The following is a 17931-nucleotide window of genomic DNA, read 5'->3' on the forward strand; positions in this document are numbered from 1 at the left end:
TGTAACGGTTGATAAATAGCGGCTGATGTCAAAGGATTTGAAAGTTATAAATAAATTAGTTATACATTGATAAGATGATGAGCAAGTATTATTTCAAGTTTGAGTTTCTCCGTGTGTGTTGTCAACAACCTGTACAACGTTCTAACAGTTATTGTTTCTTGATCTATAGAACATCTCGGGTTCAGCTTGACATGTTGCTAGAATATATATATACACACACACACACACACATATATATATATATATATATATATATATATATATATATATATATATATATATATATATATATATATATATATATATATATATATATATATATATACCAAAATGAGTATCTACACTCTGGGCTGCTAGTTACAATTGAAACTGGTGGGTTCAATTTAAAGGTAAATAAGGTATATTTAAAGGTATATTTAAAGGTAAAACCCATTGTTGATGGTGTAGCACTGATCTGAGTCTCAAAGTAGTTTACAAACACTGTAAAACATGCATCAGACAGACGCAATACATGAAATAAAGACCGACTAAATATTGTATTTAAACCTTTATTGTAATCTTTATGTATTTATATAGACATTTTTCACGATGAGGATGCTATAACCTTTCAGTTGGAAGGGAGAGAGGGGCACTTGAAACTTCCGAAAGGGGGGGGGGGGGCGAACAGTAAAGTCCAAAAAAAATATTTTCTTTATGTATGTTTTGTCCTCGGGGTGAACGAGCTCTAGGTTGTGCCTCCCCCCCCCCCCCTCCCATGTGAGTACAGGGGATGACTTGAAATTTCACCACACTAAAATATCTTAATAGCCCGTGTTGTATATTATCGTCTTAAAATTGTTTCAAATATGTTTTACAGTATTATTGATACTGTGGTTTAGTTAAAAAAAAAAACCCACAAGAAATAGTGTGTGTGTTTTTTTTTCAATAGCACGAAGTCAGCCCTTGGCCTAACGTGAATATTAGTTGGACTTGGCAAGCTGACAAATATACACGAGTCGCCTTTGTATACACTAAACTTCGAGAGCAAAGCCTTATGAAATAATTTAAAAAAAAAAACAACACACACACAGGACTTTTCAGTTTTTCTTTGCTATTCTATTTAAACTTTTAATTTAGCTGTACATACAGTCAATCACTTCTAAATAGACTGCTTTCCAACAAGATTTGATTCTCCACCCCCCCCCCCCCCCAGCTCTATTCACCTTATAGATCTATCTTTGAGCTTGACGACTTCATTTGATTTTTTTACCATATTCTATGTTAGCGGAATCTTTTATACAAATTGTAGTAGGCGGTAATGGAAACTCGTCACAGGCGTGGTTGGAGAGGGGGGGGGGGGGCACGTAATGATTTATGATTTTCGGTTTATGATTTGGGGGAAAGGGGGCATGGTAGGACGAAGAATTTCATTTTTCTGATTTATTTTTTTTACATATTATTAATGAAAACGTGTTAATTTTCTTTAAAATTGTGGTTGATTTGTGTGTATGGGTGGGGAGAGGGGCTTTATGATAACTCGTGTAGTATGTTACACTCTTCAAACTTTGAGATTAAAAAAGTATTTCGAGACCAAATTAAAAAAAGTAAAACGGGACGATCAGCGACTTGATCCTCTTAAGGTCAGCACCTGTCCAAAGTGAGGACAGCACCTGTCTTTGTTGTCTGGGGGTGGGGGGGGGGGGGGGTTAGTGGCACGCCCGAGGGAAGGTGAAAATCTTCCTGTCCACAGCGTCGTGTCCTTAGAACAAAGATCTGCAGCGGGTCATGTGACGGCGAGTCGTGTCGGCAGGGGTTCATGTGGGGGCAGGGGGGTCGTGTCGCGTGCTGGCCCTGGCTAGTGACTAGGTGGTAATTTGTGTCTCAGTGGTATGGAATGTGGCATCTCGTGTCATGGACATTCGGACATTCTCTGTTGCGTGTTAATACAGGTAGCCAAATATTCATGCGCGCAGGCACACACACATATACACACACACACATACACACACACACACACACAGATATATATATATATATATATATATATATATATATATATATATATATATATATATATATATATATATATATATATATATATATATATATATATATATATATATAAGTCAACTATTTCTTAGGAGTAATGAAAAAAAGGTTTCGCCCATGTAGAAATGTTAGAACAAGGCAGTGGCGTAGCGAGGGTCGGTTGTCACCCGGTGCGGGCACTTAATGGTGTCACCCCATAGAGGCGTAGCGACCCGACAAACTTTCAAGTTTTTGATTTGCACACACCCCCCCCCCCTCAAACTTTTGATTTGCACCCCCCCCCCTCAAGTTTTTTCTCTATATATTTTGCTATTTTTTTTTGGTGTCACCCCCTAAATGGTGTCACCCGGTGCGGTCCGCACCCCCGCCCCCCCCCCTCGCTACGCCCCTGGTTCGAACTTGAAACATGCATTGAAGCTGTACTTTTTATACGTATTACTTCTGACCTAAAAAAACATCAATAAATATTGTATTTTTATTTTCGCTTGATGTATAATACTACAGACATAAAATCAAATCAGCAAGAACTATTTTTATTTGTGTTTGTCAAGTGACGTAGTAATGTTCGTCGTCTGTTAAACAATGCAACAAGATGAAGCGCTCGAATGGTGTGGATATGAATAGACTAAAAGTAATTTGTATTGTTACTAATAATAGCCAATTTGCATTAAATATTTTTCTTCAGAATTCAACAAGAGGTTTCGACGGCTTGATAAATTTCTGAGAAAATCAGAGAACATTGTATAAATGTTGAAATAAAGAATCGTATATCAGAGATGTTGGCATTCAAAGCAATAAATCTTTAAACAGCTAGCATGACAATAAAGTTATGGACCAAACGACGGACGCACTTCCGGTGTTTCAAGCACAATGATTGGGTTCTCTTATGGCCTGCTTACACACAATACATGGGCGGATGTGTATTGTGTTGTGTTGAAAGAAAAAAGTAGTCCCGCAGGTGTTGTCTATAGGTTTTTGTTGAACAACGCCATTAGAATAAAAAATGTAATGATCTTGTCAACCACGCTAGAACATTTACACAGAGGAATCAAATGGTGGGAAAAAGTAGTCCAGTAGAAAAAAACAAAGTAGGGTAGAACAGGGTAAGAAAGGGGGGGGGGATATTTGAAATAGAAAGAAAGTAGGGACTCGTATCGAGATCAGTGTTTCTTTCGAAAAATTCTTCGTGAAAGGGGGGGGGGGGGGGGAAGTGGGCACTTGTGGCGGGAAGCAGTGTTTCTTCCAGACTTTTTTCTCCGGGGGGCACTTGAAATTTTCGGGGGGGGGGGGGGGGGGGGGCCGGTAGACTTTCTTCGGGGGGGGGGGGGGCGGTAGACTTTCTTCGGGGGGGGGGGGGCGGACACTGTTAAAAGTATATATTTTCTATATAAATTATATAAATTTAATTTCGTTCGGGGGGGGGGGGGTAAAAATTTTTCGGAGGGGGGGGGGGGAGGGGCTTCGCCTGGAAGAAACTCTGGCGGGAAGGGGGTTCGAACTCTTATTAAAGTATATTTAAATTATATATATTAATAAAATATCTTTTTCTATTTCGTAGGGGGGAGAGGGGGTGGGGTGGCACGGGGAGATTCGTGAAAAAACACATGTTGCGTTGATATTTAGTTACAATGTAACAAAATGGAAAGAATAAGTAGCAACAAAGGAAAGAAAATAGAGATAAGAAACAGTAGATGCACATATTTGCGTGCACTATAAGCAAAATGCTGCACCCATCTGGTGCATATCTACGTGCAGGTCTTGCACTTTTCTTAAATATAAATTTCCTGGAAACATTTCCTCAGCCGGTAGATAGAGCCAAACCAGCCAATCGAACGTCTCGATGCATTTATAATCTCCCTACAAATATAAATAGCATTTAATGCGGGCATGTTTGATTTTAAATAACGCGCCTTTCCGCGCCAAATGTCAAAAGGCTTGTTTAGAATATATATTTTAAAAAAAAAACAGTTCTTGACGAGCAAGTCACAATAATAGGCCCAACTTAATAATGCATTGTATTGTTCACCTAGTAAAAAATCAGCATGATCACGTGTCAGCTATTTTTAGAGACAGGTGTAGGATATTTCCAGTTGTGAAACTCTGATAACGAATGACAAGGGAACTAACATCGTATCTTGAATGGAATCAATTTCTCTTCAGGGTAACTATCTTATAAGATTACTTCCCAAGGGAACTAACTGACGACATTGTTCATAATAAAGCTAATATAAACCATGACTATAAACAATAATTTATTTCATCTTAAAGTTCATACAAAACTTTCATAGAAAAGAATAATGACAACTACAAAAAACATACTTTATACTTGAATGAACTTCAAACCACTGATCAATTTTCAACGGAAAAAAATATTTTTATTTAAAAAAAAGGCGAAATTACATATCAACTTTTTTTTTTCAAGTGTTCAAACGAAGGTAATTAATCAATGTCTTGAATGTCTCTGCAATTGGATTAAATAGATTTATGTTTTGTGACCTCGCCCAGGGGTGTGGTTAGGAGAGGGCGGGTAGGGCTGAGGCCCAGGGTGCCGACCATAGGGGGGGGGGGGCGCTAAACGGGGGGGTAGAGAAAATGAAAGCTAATTCTAAGCTGCATTAGTGAGTTATACACACTAAAAGTTAAGAAAAGCATCTATTACATGGCGTTACAAACTAATTTAACAGTTTTCCATATCGATTGTATGACACCAAAACACGATTGTTATAGGATAGTGATAGGTAAAAAATCACCCTCAATGTTTCCAAATTGAGAGATGCGAGGCGAGGAGGGGGTGGGCGCTTTTTGGTCTACTTAAAGAACTATAACACAAGCTAAATTGGGGGAAAGGGTTGCAATGTTCAATAGTTCACCCCGGGCGCTTGAAAAGTCCGTACGCCTCTGACCGCGTCATATGAAACGATTGTGTTGTCAGCAGTATATGAAGACGACTTCCTCCCACCCACCCCCCCCCCCCTATCTCCCGCTCTCACACTCAACTCGAACCACTGATTAAACATTTTTTTTTTTGGCTATCAACCGCAATATTGTACGGTGTAATGGAAATGTAGACTGTCGGTGTTGTAGAAAACGGAAATATCCATTATCACTATCCAGTGGCGTAGCGAGGTCGGGTGTCAGCCGGTGCGGCACTTAATGGTGTCACCCCCCAGAGGCGTAACGACCCTTCCCGGGGACAAATTTAGGATTTGCAACCCCCCCCTCAAACTTTTGATTTGCACCCCCCTTCAAGTTTTCGATTTGCACCCCCCCCCCCCCCTCAAACTTTCGATTTTGCACCCCCCCCCCTCACTCAAGTTTTTCTCTATATATTTTGCTATTTTTAGCTTTGGTGTCACCCCCCCCCCCCTAATTGGTGTCACCCGGTGCGGTCCGCCCCCTCCGCCCCCCCCCCCTCGCTACGCCTCTGTCACTATCCCTGCCAAGCAAATAGCAGTTAAGTTAAACGTAAATGATGTGACAAAATCAAATTAAAAGATCATCATAATTCTATCGAAATATAGAATCTTTTCCAGCTCGTGTTTACTTCATTCTCTCGGTCAACAAAGCAGATGAAGTAGAGTGCACCTGTTACTTTGACGTCTGCTTACGATAGACTAGTGTGGACTTAGCCCAGCTGCGAGGGTTTGGATCCGCAATGAGTGACACCATTTAGGGGGTGACACCAAATCCTAAAACTTACATCAAATCAGCGTTTTATCCAGTGAAGATAATAAAATGGTAGGGTAGAGGGGAGACACTAAAAAGAAAATGCAACATTGGTGGGCTGGAGAATGGGGGGGGGGGGGGGGTTGATACTTGTGGTTATCGCACATAGTGAATGCCATAGCCAGATAATGACAGGGGCAAGTAGAAGTTAGCTTAGAGTATTGGAGTTACCGGTCTTCTCTTTTGTTACGGCTAGGTTAGCTTAGGTATTTCTTGTATTAGACATTGAACAAATGGATGTTTATCACCGTTTTAAAAAAAAAAATTGTCTTTTAACCACTGACCTGGCAATATGTGGAAACTATCCACGTTGAGCTGTAACTGGCCATGACCACGGTCCTCTTCCTATGAGCTGTATTCAGATTTCCCTACTCTACTGAATATGTTGACGAACGTAAAACCTTTTAACTGTGTCCTCATCAATATTTAGAAATACCGCGAAAATTGTACCACGTGACCCAGCTACCAAAGGTGGCAGATAGTAAAATCACGTGACTTCACCTTTGCTGATAAATTTTTAGCAAGTTAAAAAAAATAACCTGATTAGAACGGTAAATATAGTAATCAAACGCGCGCCAGTTTTTCAAATGAAGACGATTTTCTGTTTGGGAGTTAAAAATAGATATCACATGACCGAGCAAGTTAGCACACGACAATGAGTAGCAGCAGACGATAACGACTCGACGCTGGTCTGGACGACAGCCGTGGTAAAGCGAGGAACACTGAGCACATCGATAAAGAAAATGTGTTTTTTGTTGATGTTAAAAATAGACGTGAATCACACGCGGTTAGGGAGTTCAGGTGGTGACCTGATTTTGACCTCTCGTGAGTTGGAGGGTAGGGAGGGGGTGGGGGGGGGGGGGGAGGTGATAATAGCTGGACCTAAATTGTTGTTAAAATTTAGGACGGGAGATGTGTGAGATGTCACCCAGACGGTCGTGTGAAATACTGGGATGGGAAATGGTACACGAAGATGGGGGTTGTTTTGTGAAGGGGGGTTTTATTGTAAAGAGGGGGTTGTATGGTAAAGAGGGGTTGTATTGTAAAGAGTGGTTGTATTGTGAAAAGTGGTTCTTTGTGTAGAGGGGGTTGTTTTGTAAAGAGGGGTTGTATTGTGAAAAGGGGTTCTTTGTGAAGAAGGGGATGTTTTGTAAAGAGTGGTTGTATTGGGAAAAGGGGTTCTTTGTGAAGAGGGGGTTGTTTTATGAAGAGGGGTTGTATTGTGAAAAGTGGTTCTTTGTGTAGAGGGGGTTGTTTTGTAAAGAGGGGTTGTATTGTGAAAAGGGGTTCTTTGTGAAGAAGGGGATGTTTTGTAAAGAGTGGTTGTATTGGGAAAAGGGGTTCTTTGTGTAGAGGGGGTTGTTTTGTAAAGAGGGGTTGTATTGTGAAAAGGGGTTCTTTGTGAAGAGGGGGGTTATTTTGTAACGAGGGGATCGTATTTTAACACGTTTTTAACACGTTTTTAACACGTTTTTAAAACGTTTTTAAAACGTTTTTCTTAACTCAGCTTCGCGTTTGTTTGTTTGGATGTTTGTTGTTAAAATTGACATCGAAAATTAGCCCACTTCTGATTGCTCTACAGACCTGAAATTTGGCATGCATGCTACTTTCGCCTAACAATTTCAGATGCAATCATAAAAACTAGCAATTAGTGACCGTAATTAGCTTAATTTAATTACGCCCCAAGGACCATAAAATTGAGGACATGATTTCTAAAGATACCGACAAGACTTGAAGCCTATTGACACAGTTACTTCGGCCCCAATCGATGTGAGCGCGCTGGCCGTGATCGTATAGTGGTTAGTACTTCGCGTTGTGGCCGCGACAACCCAGGTTCGAATCCTGGTCGCTCAAGATTTTTAGTCCGTGTATTTATAAACACTTTTTTAAAAACCACGTTTTTCATGTGTAGCAACGGACTAAAAAGGAGAAAATAAAATACTTAAAAAAACTTTTTAAAAAACCACGTTTTTCTTGTGGACTAAAAAGTAGAAAATAACTATTTACATACATTTGATGACAAAAAACGTGGGTCGGGCAGATGGGTCGGGAAATTTGATGGTGAACGTACCCACGTTTTTTGTCATCAAATGTATGTAAATAGTTATTTTCTACTTTTTAGTCCACAAGAAAAACGTGGTTTTTTAAAAAGTTTTTTTAAGTATTTTATTCTTAACTCAGCTTCGCGTTTGTTTGTTTGTTTGGATGTTTGTTGTTAAAATTGACATCGAAAATTAGCCCACTTCTGATTGCTCTAGAGACCTGAAATTTGGCATGCATGCTACTTTCGCCTAACAATTTCAGATGCAATCATAAAAACTAGCAATTAGTGACCGTAATTAGCTTAATTTAATTACGCCCCAAGGACCATAAAATTGAGGACATGATTTCTAAAGATACCGACAAGACTGCAGTCCTATTGACACAGTTACTTCGGCCCCAATCGATGTGAGCGCGCTGGCCGTGATCGTATAGTGGTTAGTACTTCGCGTTGTGGCTGCGACAACCAAGGTTCGAATCCTGGTCGCTCAAGATTTTTAGTCCGTGTATTTATAAACACTTTTTTAAAAACCACGTTTTTCATGTGTAGCAACGGACTAAAAAGGAGAAAATAAAATACTTAAAAATAACTTTTTAAAAAACCACGTTTTTTATGTGTAGCAACGGACTAAAAAGGAGAACGGACACGGTAACACATTGTTAACGGTGACACGGTTGGTACGCTGGGCATGCTAAAATACACATAAACACGTTTTTCCTTAACTCAGCTTCGCGTTTATTTGTTTGTTTATGGGAGATTTGATCACGTGATTCGTGAGTAGATCTCCACGCCAGCAACGTAAATTACACCCTTTCTCTGTTTAAAGCGTATCGGTCGCTCAAGATTTTTTTAGTCCGTGTATTTAAAAACACTTAGTCAAGTCATACTTAATCAAGTGATTAGATAAAGTAGAAAATAAACTATATAAAAAACTTTTTAAAAACCACGTTTTTCATGTGTAGCAACGGACTAAAAAGGAGAAAATAAAATACTTAAAAAAACTTTTTAAAAAACCACGTTTTTCTTGTGGACTAAAAAGTAGAAAATAACTATTTACATACATTTGATGACAAAAAACGTGGGTCGGGCAGATGGGTCGGGAAATTTGATAGTGAACGTACCCACGTTTTTTGTCATCAAATGTATGTAAATAGTTATTTTCTACTTTTTAGTCCACAAGAAAAACGTGGTTTTTTAAAAAGTTTTTTTTTAAGTATTTTTATTATTAACTCAGCTTCGCGTTTGTGTGTTTGTTGTTAAAATTGACATCGAAAATTAGCCCACTTCTGATTGCTCTATAGATCTGAAATTTGGCATGCAGGTTACTTTCGCCTAACAATTTCAGATGCAATCATAAAAACTAGCAATTAGAGACCGTAATTAGCTTAATTTAATTACGCCCCAAGGACCATAAAATTGAGGACATGATTTCTAAAGATACCGACAAGACTGGAGGCTTATTGACACAGTTACTTCGGCCCCAATCGATGTGAGCGCGCTGGCCGTGATCGTATAGTGGTTAGTACTTCTCGTTGTGGCCGCGACAACCCAGGTTCGAATCCTGGTCGCTCAAGATTTTTTTAGTCCGTGTATTTATAAACACTTAGTCAATTCATACTTAATCAAGTCATTAGATAAAGTAGAAAATAAACTATATAAAAAACTTTTTTAAAAACCACGTTTTTCATGTGTAGCAACGGACTAAAAAGGAGAAAATAAAATACTTAAAAAAAACTTTTTAAAAAACCACGTTTTTCTTGTGGACTAAAAAGTAGAAAATAACTATTTACATACATTTGATGACAAAAAACGTGGGTCGGGCAGATGGGTCGGGAAATTTGATGGTGAACGTACCCACGTTTTTTGTCATCAAATGTATGTAAATAGTTATTTTCTACTTTTTAGTCCACAAGAAAAACGTGGTTTTTTAAAAAGTTTTTTTAAAGTATTTTTTATTCTTAACTCAGCTTCGCGTTTGTTTGTTTGTTTGTTGTTAAAATTGACATCGAAAATTAGCCCACTTCTGATTGCTCTAGAGACCTGAAATTTGGCATGCATGCTACTTTCGCCTAACAATTTCAGATGCAATCATAAAAACTAGCAATTAGTGACCGTAATTAGCTTAATTTAATTACGCCCCAAGGACCATAAAATTGAGGACATGATTTCTAAAGATACCGACAAGACTTGAGGCCTATTGACACAGTTACTTCGGCCGCAATCGATGTGAGCGCGCTGGCCGTGATCGTATAGTGGTTAGTACTTCGCGTTGTGGCCGCGACAACCCAGGTTCGAATCCTGGTCGCTCAAGATTTTTAGTCCGTGTATTTATAAACACTTTTTTAAAAACCACGTTTTTCATGTGTAGCAACGGACTAAAAAGGAGAAAATAAAATACTTAAAAAAAAACTTTTTAAAAAACCACGTTTTTTATGTGTAGCAACGGACTAAAAAGGAGAACGGACACGGTAACACATTGTTAACGGTGACACGGTTGGTACGCTGGGCATGCTAAAATACACATAAACACGTTTTTCCTTAACTCAGCTTCGCGTTTATTTGTTTGTTTATGGGAGATTTGATCACGTGATTCGTGAGTAGATCTCCACGCCAGCAACGTAAATTACACCCTTTCTCTGTTTAAAGCGTATCGGTCGCTCAAGATTTTTTTAGTCCGTGTATTTAAAAACACTTAGTCAAGTCATACTTAATCAAGTGATTAGATAAAGTAGAAAATAAACTATATAAAAAACTTTTTAAAAACCACGTTTTTCATGTGTAGCAACGGACTAAAAAGGAGAAAATAAAATACTTAAAAAAAAAACTTTTTAAAAAACCACGTTTTTCTTGTGGACTAAAAAGTAGAAAATAACTATTTACATACATTTGATGACAAAAAACGTGGGTCGGGAAATTTGATGGTGAACGTACCCACGTTTTTTGTCATCAAATGTATGTAAATAGTTATTTTCTACTTTTTAGTCCACAAGAAAAACGTGGTTTTTTAAAAAGTTTTTTTTAAAGTATTTTATTCTTAACTCAGCTTCGCGTTTGTTTGTTTGGATGTTTGTTGTTAAAATTGACATCGAAAATTAGCCCACTTCTGATTGCTCTAGAGATCTGAAATTTGGCATGTAGGCTACTTTCGCCTAACAATTTCAGATGCAATCATAAAAACTAGCAATTAGAGACCGTAATTAGCTTAATTTAATTACGCCCCAAGGACCATAAAATTGAGGACATGATTTCTAAAGATACCGACAAGACTGGAGGCCTATTGACACAGTTACTTCGGCCGCAATCGATGTGAGCGCGCTGGCCGTGATCGTATAGTGGTTAGTACTTCGCGTTGTGGCCGCGACAACCCAGGTTCGAATCCTGGTCGCTCAAGATTTTTAGTCCGTGTATTTATAAACACTTAGTCAAGTCATACTTAATGAAGTCATTAGATAAAGTAGAAAATAAACTATATAAAAAACTTTTTTAAAAACCACGTTTTTCATGTGTAGCAACGGACTAAAAAGGAGAAAATAAAATACTTAAAGAAAACTTTAAAAAAAACCACGTTTTTCTTGTGGACTTAAAAGTAGAAAATAAATTTTCATACATTTGATGACAAAAAACGTGGGTCGGGCAGATGGGTCGGGAACTTTGATGGTGAACGTACCCACGTTTTTTGTCATCAAATGTATGAAAATTTATTTTCTACTTTTTAGTCCACAAGAAAAACGTGTTTTTTTTAACACGTTTTTCTTAACTCAGCTTCGCGTTTGTTTGTTTGTTGTTAAAATTGACATCAAAAATTAGCCCACTTCTGATTGCTCTAGAGACCTGAAATTTGGCATGCATGCTACTTTCGCCTAACAATTTCAGATGCAATCATTAAAACTAGCAATTAGTGACCGTAATTAGCTTAATTTAATTACGCCCCAAGGACCATAAAATTGAGGACATGATTTCTAAAGATACCGACAAGACTTGAGGCCTATTGACACAGTTACTTCGGCCCCAATCGATGTGAGCGCGCTGGCCGTGATCGTATAGTGGTTAGTACTTCGCGTTGTGGCCGCAACAACCCAGGTTCGAATCCTGGTCGCTCAAGATTTTTAGTCCGTATATTTATAAACACTTTTTTAAAAACCACGTTTTTCATGTGTAGCAACGGACTAAAAAGGAGAAAATAAAATACTTAAAAAAAACTTTTAAAAAAACCACGTTTTTTATGTGTAGCAACGGACTAAAAAGGAGAACGGACACGGTAACACATTGTTAACGGTGACACGGTTGGTACGCTGGGCATGCTAAAATACACATAAACACGTTTTTCCTTAACTCAGCTTCGCGTTTATTTGTTTGTTTATGGGAGATTTGATCACGTGATTCGTGAGTAGATCTCCACGCCAGCAACGTAAATTACACCCTTTCTCTGTTTAAAGCGTATCGGTCGCTCAAGATTTTTTTAGTCCGTGTATTTAAAAACACTTAGTCAATTCATACTTAATCAAGTCATTAGATAAAGTAGAAAATAAACTATATAAAAAACTTTTTTAAAAACCACGTTTTTCATGTGTAGCAACGGACTAAAAAGGAGAAAATAAAATACTTAAAAAAAACTTTTTAAAAAACCACGTTTTTCTTGTGGACTAAAAAGTAGAAAATAACTATTTACATACATTTGATGACAAAAAACGTGGGTCGGGCAGATGGGTCGGGAAATTTGATGGTGAACGTACCCACGTTTTTTGTCATCAAATGTATGTAAATAGTTATTTTCTACTTTTTAGTCCACAAGAAAAACGTGGTTTTTTAAAAAGTTTTTTTAAAGTATTTTTTATTCTTAACTCAGCTTCGCGTTTGTTTGTTTGTTTGTTGTTAAAATTGACATCGAAAATTAGCCCACTTCTGATTGCTCTAGAGACCTGAAATTTGGCATGCATGCTACTTTCGCCTAACAATTTCAGATGCAATCATAAAAACTAGCAATTAGTGACCGTAATTAGCTTAATTTAATTACGCCCCAAGGACCATAAAATTGAGGACATGATTTCTAAAGATACCGACAAGACTTGAGGCCTATTGACACAGTTACTTCGGCCGCAATCGATGTGAGCGCGCTGGCCGTGATCGTATAGTGGTTAGTACTTCGCGTTGTGGCCGCGACAACCCAGGTTCGAATCCTGGTCGCTCAAGATTTTTAGTCCGTGTATTTATAAACACTTTTTTAAAAACCACGTTTTTCATGTGTAGCAACGGACTAAAAAGGAGAAAATAAAATACTTAAAAAAAACTTTTTAAAAAACCACGTTTTTTATGTGTAGCAACGGACTAAAAAGGAGAACGGACACGGTAACACATTGTTAACGGTGACACGGTTGGTACGCTGGGCATGCTAAAATACACATAAACACGTTTTTCCTTAACTCAGCTTCGCGTTTATTTGTTTGTTTATGGGAGATTTGATCACGTGATTCGTGAGTAGATCTCCACGCCAGCAACGTAAATTACACCCTTTCTCTGTTTAAAGCGTATCGGTCGCTCAAGATTTTTTTAGTCCGTGTATTTAAAAACACTTAGTCAAGTCATACTTAATCAAGTGATTAGATAAAGTAGAAAATAAACTATATAAAAAACTTTTTAAAAACCACGTTTTTCATGTGTAGCAACGGACTAAAAAGGAGAAAATAAAATACTTAAAAAAAAACTTTTTAAAAAACCACGTTTTTCTTGTGGACTAAAAAGTAGAAAATAACTATTTACATACATTTGATGACAAAAAACGTGGGTCGGGCAGATGGGTCGGGAAATTTGATGGTGAACGTACCCACGTTTTTTGTCATCAAATGTATGTAAATAGTTATTTTCTACTTTTTAGTCCACAAGAAAAACGTGGTTTTTTAAAAAGTTTTTTTTAAAGTATTTTATTCTTAACTCAGCTTCGCGTTTGTTTGTTTGGATGTTTGTTGTTAAAATTGACATCGAAAATTAGCCCACTTCTGATTGCTCTAGAGATCTGAAATTTGGCATGTAGGCTACTTTCGCCTAACAATTTCAGATGCAATCATAAAAACTAGCAATTAGAGACCGTAATTAGCTTAATTTAATTACGCCCCAAGGACCATAAAATTGAGGACATGATTTCTAAAGATACCGACAAGACTGGAGGCCTATTGACACAGTTACTTCGGCCGCAATCGATGTGAGCGCGCTGGCCGTGATCGTATAGTGGTTAGTACTTCGCGTTGTGGCCGAGACAACCCAGGTTCGAATCCTGGTCGCTCAAGATTTTTAGTCCGTGTATTTATAAACACTTAGTCAAGTCATACTTAATGAAGTCATTAGATAAAGTAGAAAATAAACTATATAAAAAACTTTTTTAAAAACCACGTTTTTCATGTGTAGCAACGGACTAAAAAGGAGAAAATAAAATACTTAAAGAAAACTTTAAAAAAAAAACACGTTTTTCTTGTGGACTTAAAAGTAGAAAATAAATTTTCATACATTTGATGACAAAAAACGTGGGTCGGGCAGATGGGTCGGGAACTTTGATGGTGAACGTACCCACGTTTTTTGTCATCAAATGTATGAAAATTTATTTTCTACTTTTTAGTCCACAAGAAAAACGTGGTTTTTTTAACACGTTTTTCTTAACTCAGCTTCGCGTTTGTTTGTTTGTTGTTAAAATTGACATAAAAAATTAGCCCACTTCTGATTGCTCTAGAGACCTCAAATTTGGCATGCATGCTACTTTCGCCTAACAATTTCAGATGCAATCATAAAAACTAGCAATTAGTGACCGTAATTAGCTTAATTTAATTACGCCCCAAGGACCATAAAATTGAGGACATGATTTCTAAAGATACCGACAAGACTTGAGGCCTATTGACACAGTTACTTCGGCCCCAATCGATGTGAGCGCGCTGGCCGTGATCGTATAGTGGTTAGTACTTCGCGTTGTGGCCGCAACAACCCAGGTTCGAATCCTGGTCGCTCAAGATTTTTAGTCCGTGTATTTATAAACACTTTTTTAAAAACCACGTTTTTCATGTGTAGCAACGGACTAAAAAGGAGAAAATAAAATACTTAAAAAAAACTTTTAAAAAAACCACGTTTTTTATGTATAGCAACGGACTAAAAAGTAGAACGGACACGGTAACACATTGTTAACGGTGACACGGTTGGTACGCTGGGCATGCTAAAATACACATAAACACGTTTTTCCTTAACTCAGCTTCGCGTTTATTTGTTTGTTTATGGGAGATTTGATCACGTGATTCGTGAGTAGATCTCCACGCCAGCAACGTAAATTACACCCTTTCTCTGTTTAAAGCGTATCGGTCGCTCAAGATTTTTTTAGTCCGTGTATTTAAAAACACTTAGTCAAGTCATACTTAATCAAGTGATTAGATAAAGTAGAAAATAAACTATATAAAAAACTTTTTAAAAACCACGTTTTTCATGTGTAGCAACGGACTAAAAAGGAGAAAATAAAATACTTAAAAAAAACTTTTTAAAAAACCACGTTTTTCTTGTGGACTAAAAAGTAGAAAATAACTATTTACATACATTTGATGACAAAAAACGTGGGTCGGGCAGATGGGTCGGGAAATTTGATGGTGAACGTACCCACGTTTTTTGTCATCAAATGTATGTAAATAGTTATTTTCTACTTTTTAGTCCACAAGAAAAACGTGGTTTTTTAAAAAGTTTTTTTTAAAGTATTTTATTCTTAACTCAGCTTCGCGTTTGTTTGTTTGAATGTTTGTTGTTAAAATTGACATCGAAAATTAGCCCACTTCTGATTGCTCTAGAGATCTGAAATTTGGCATGTAGGCTACTTTCGCCTAACAATTTCAGATGCAATCATAAAAACTAGCAATTAGAGACCGTAATTAGCTTAATTTAATTACGCCCCAAGGACCATAAAATTGAGGACATGATTTCTAAAGATACCGACAAGACTGGAGGCCTATTGACACAGTTACTTCGGCCGCAATCGATGTGAGCGCGCTGGCCGTGATCGTATAGTGGTTAGTACTTCGCGTTGTGGCCGCGACAACCAAGGTTCGAATCCTGGTCGCTCAAGATTTTTAGTCCGTGTATTTATAAACACTTAGTCAAGTCATACTTAATGAAGTCATTAGATAAAGTAGAAAATAAACTATATAAAAAACTTTTTTAAAAACCACGTTTTTCATGTGTAGCAACGGACTAAAAAGGAGAAAATAAAATACTTAAAGAAAACTTAAAAAAAACCCACGTTTTTCTTGTGGACTTAAAAGTAGAAAATAAATTTTCATACATTTGATGACAAAAAACGTGGGTCGGGCAGATGGGTCGGGAACTTTGATGGTGAACGTACCCACGTTTTTTGTCATCAAATGTATGAAAATTTATTTTCTACTTTTTAGTCCACAAGAAAAACGTGGTTTATTTAAAAGTTTTTTTTAAGTATTTTATTATGAAGAAGGAGTCGTATTTTGAAGAAGGGGTTATATTATGAAAGGGGGGGGGGGGTTCTTGTGTGATGAAGGGTTGTTGTGTAAAGAGAATATGTTGTGTAAAGATAGGTTTGTTATGAAAAGTTGTATGTACTTTTGGTGCTGCAAGAGAGGGAGGGGTTGCAATGTGAAGGGAGTCGAAGATTTCTACCTGGAGCGGGCTAGTTCATTGTTATGTTGCATAGTTACTGGCACGGATAAAGGGGTCGTTATGTGAACCGTACCATATCGACAATATATTACGGTGATTTGTCACACGGGATAGCTTAATCTAAATCTTAACCCAAGTAGCGGCGTTACATCTAGTTAGGCTCACGCGTGGAGGGTGGGGTGGGAGAGGAGGCGAGGAGAAAATTTCCAAGTGTGCAGTCAATAAATAATGCTTGCAGAGTGCTACTAAAATTAGATTCGTGACCTATATATGACACAAACGATCTGCCGTTAGGTATCGTTTTTACACTAGTTATAACAAAGAAAATACTTTTGTAACATTGCCTTGCAATGTGTAACAAAGAAACGTTGACGGGATACAAGTAAACAAAAGACGTTCATACATTTTTAAGTAGGTCTACTGGATAATCTACACTTAATAAAAATGAAACATTGTGGGTATTAGTTCGTATTTTTAAGTAAACATTAGGTTTCTCTCTCTCTCTTCCCCCTCCCCCTAATCATACCATCCCGCAATAAGACAATCGATCTCCCCACACCTTCCCCATACCCTCGGTCAAAATATTAGAAACCAATTAAGTAAAAAATTCACTACATTTATTTAATATTGAATAATAATAATACATACAACGAAATTTGCAAAGGCCTATGTAAGGGGTCATTCACCATCGTCAAACATCCTCACAAAAAGCCCCCACCCCCTCCACTAAAATGACGCCACACTTTAGCCTATAACCCTCCCTCTTAAAATTGCAGTTAAATTATTTTTTTTAAACATCGATTTCTTTCTTCGGTTAACATAGAGTATAAAATTCAGATTTTGACATTACTTTTTTAAACGCAACTGTGACATCACACTTTCTCCCCCCCCCCCCCCCCATCATCACAAATCGTCACAAAATTCCGAAAACCTATCCCCTCTAGAAGTATGTCGTCATTTATGGACGACCCATAATGTCTCGTCCATCTAATTATATAATATCACATTTATGTACGTGTATATTTAACATTATAGTTTCACGTCAACGTAGCTATGTAAATATCACACCTAGGTAGCTATGCAAATCTAAGTTCCCTGTGTGTTAAAGCCCTAACTGAAAACGACACATGAATTCGACAGCACTCTATAATACAGTGTATTCATACCGTGACTGGCGGTGACGTCACCTGAGAGAGGTTGTCTAGCGGCCATGTCTCGTTATTGACCCAGTGGGTTGACCTTAGGTCTCCGTATTGGCGTTACCAGGGGGGTGTATGAAGGGATGGGGTGGGGGTCGACATAGGTCTTCGAAGTGGCGTTACCAGGGCGGGTGTATTAAAGGATGGGGTGGGGGGTCGATATAGGTCTTCGTTGTGGCGTTACCAAGGGGGTGTATTAGGGGATGGGGTTGGGGTGGGGGGTTGACATAGGTCTTCGTACTGGCGTTACCAGGGGGGTGTATTAGGAGATGGGGTGGGTGGGGGGTC

The 17931-nt window shown here is 37.9% G+C and overlaps 1 protein-coding gene across 1 annotated transcript in view; it reads right to left on the reverse strand.

The window, feature by feature from the left end:
- LOC131957443 (uncharacterized) overlaps window positions 1–6152 on the reverse strand; it is a 47219-nt gene extending 41067 nt beyond the window's left edge. The window contains exon 1 of the mRNA XM_059322253.1: window positions 6039–6152. Coding sequence (XP_059178236.1) covers window positions 6039–6083 — 45 coding nt within the window. The 5' untranslated portion in view covers window positions 6084–6152. The remainder of the gene's footprint in view (window positions 1–6038) is intronic.
- Between the last annotated feature and the right edge of the window lie 11779 nt (window positions 6153–17931).

Source organism: Physella acuta, unplaced genomic scaffold, assembly GCF_028476545.2.
Source record: "Physella acuta isolate Inbredline_101_S28 unplaced genomic scaffold, ASM2847654v3 ptg001244l, whole genome shotgun sequence".
NCBI lineage: Eukaryota > Metazoa > Mollusca > Gastropoda > Physidae > Physella > Physella acuta.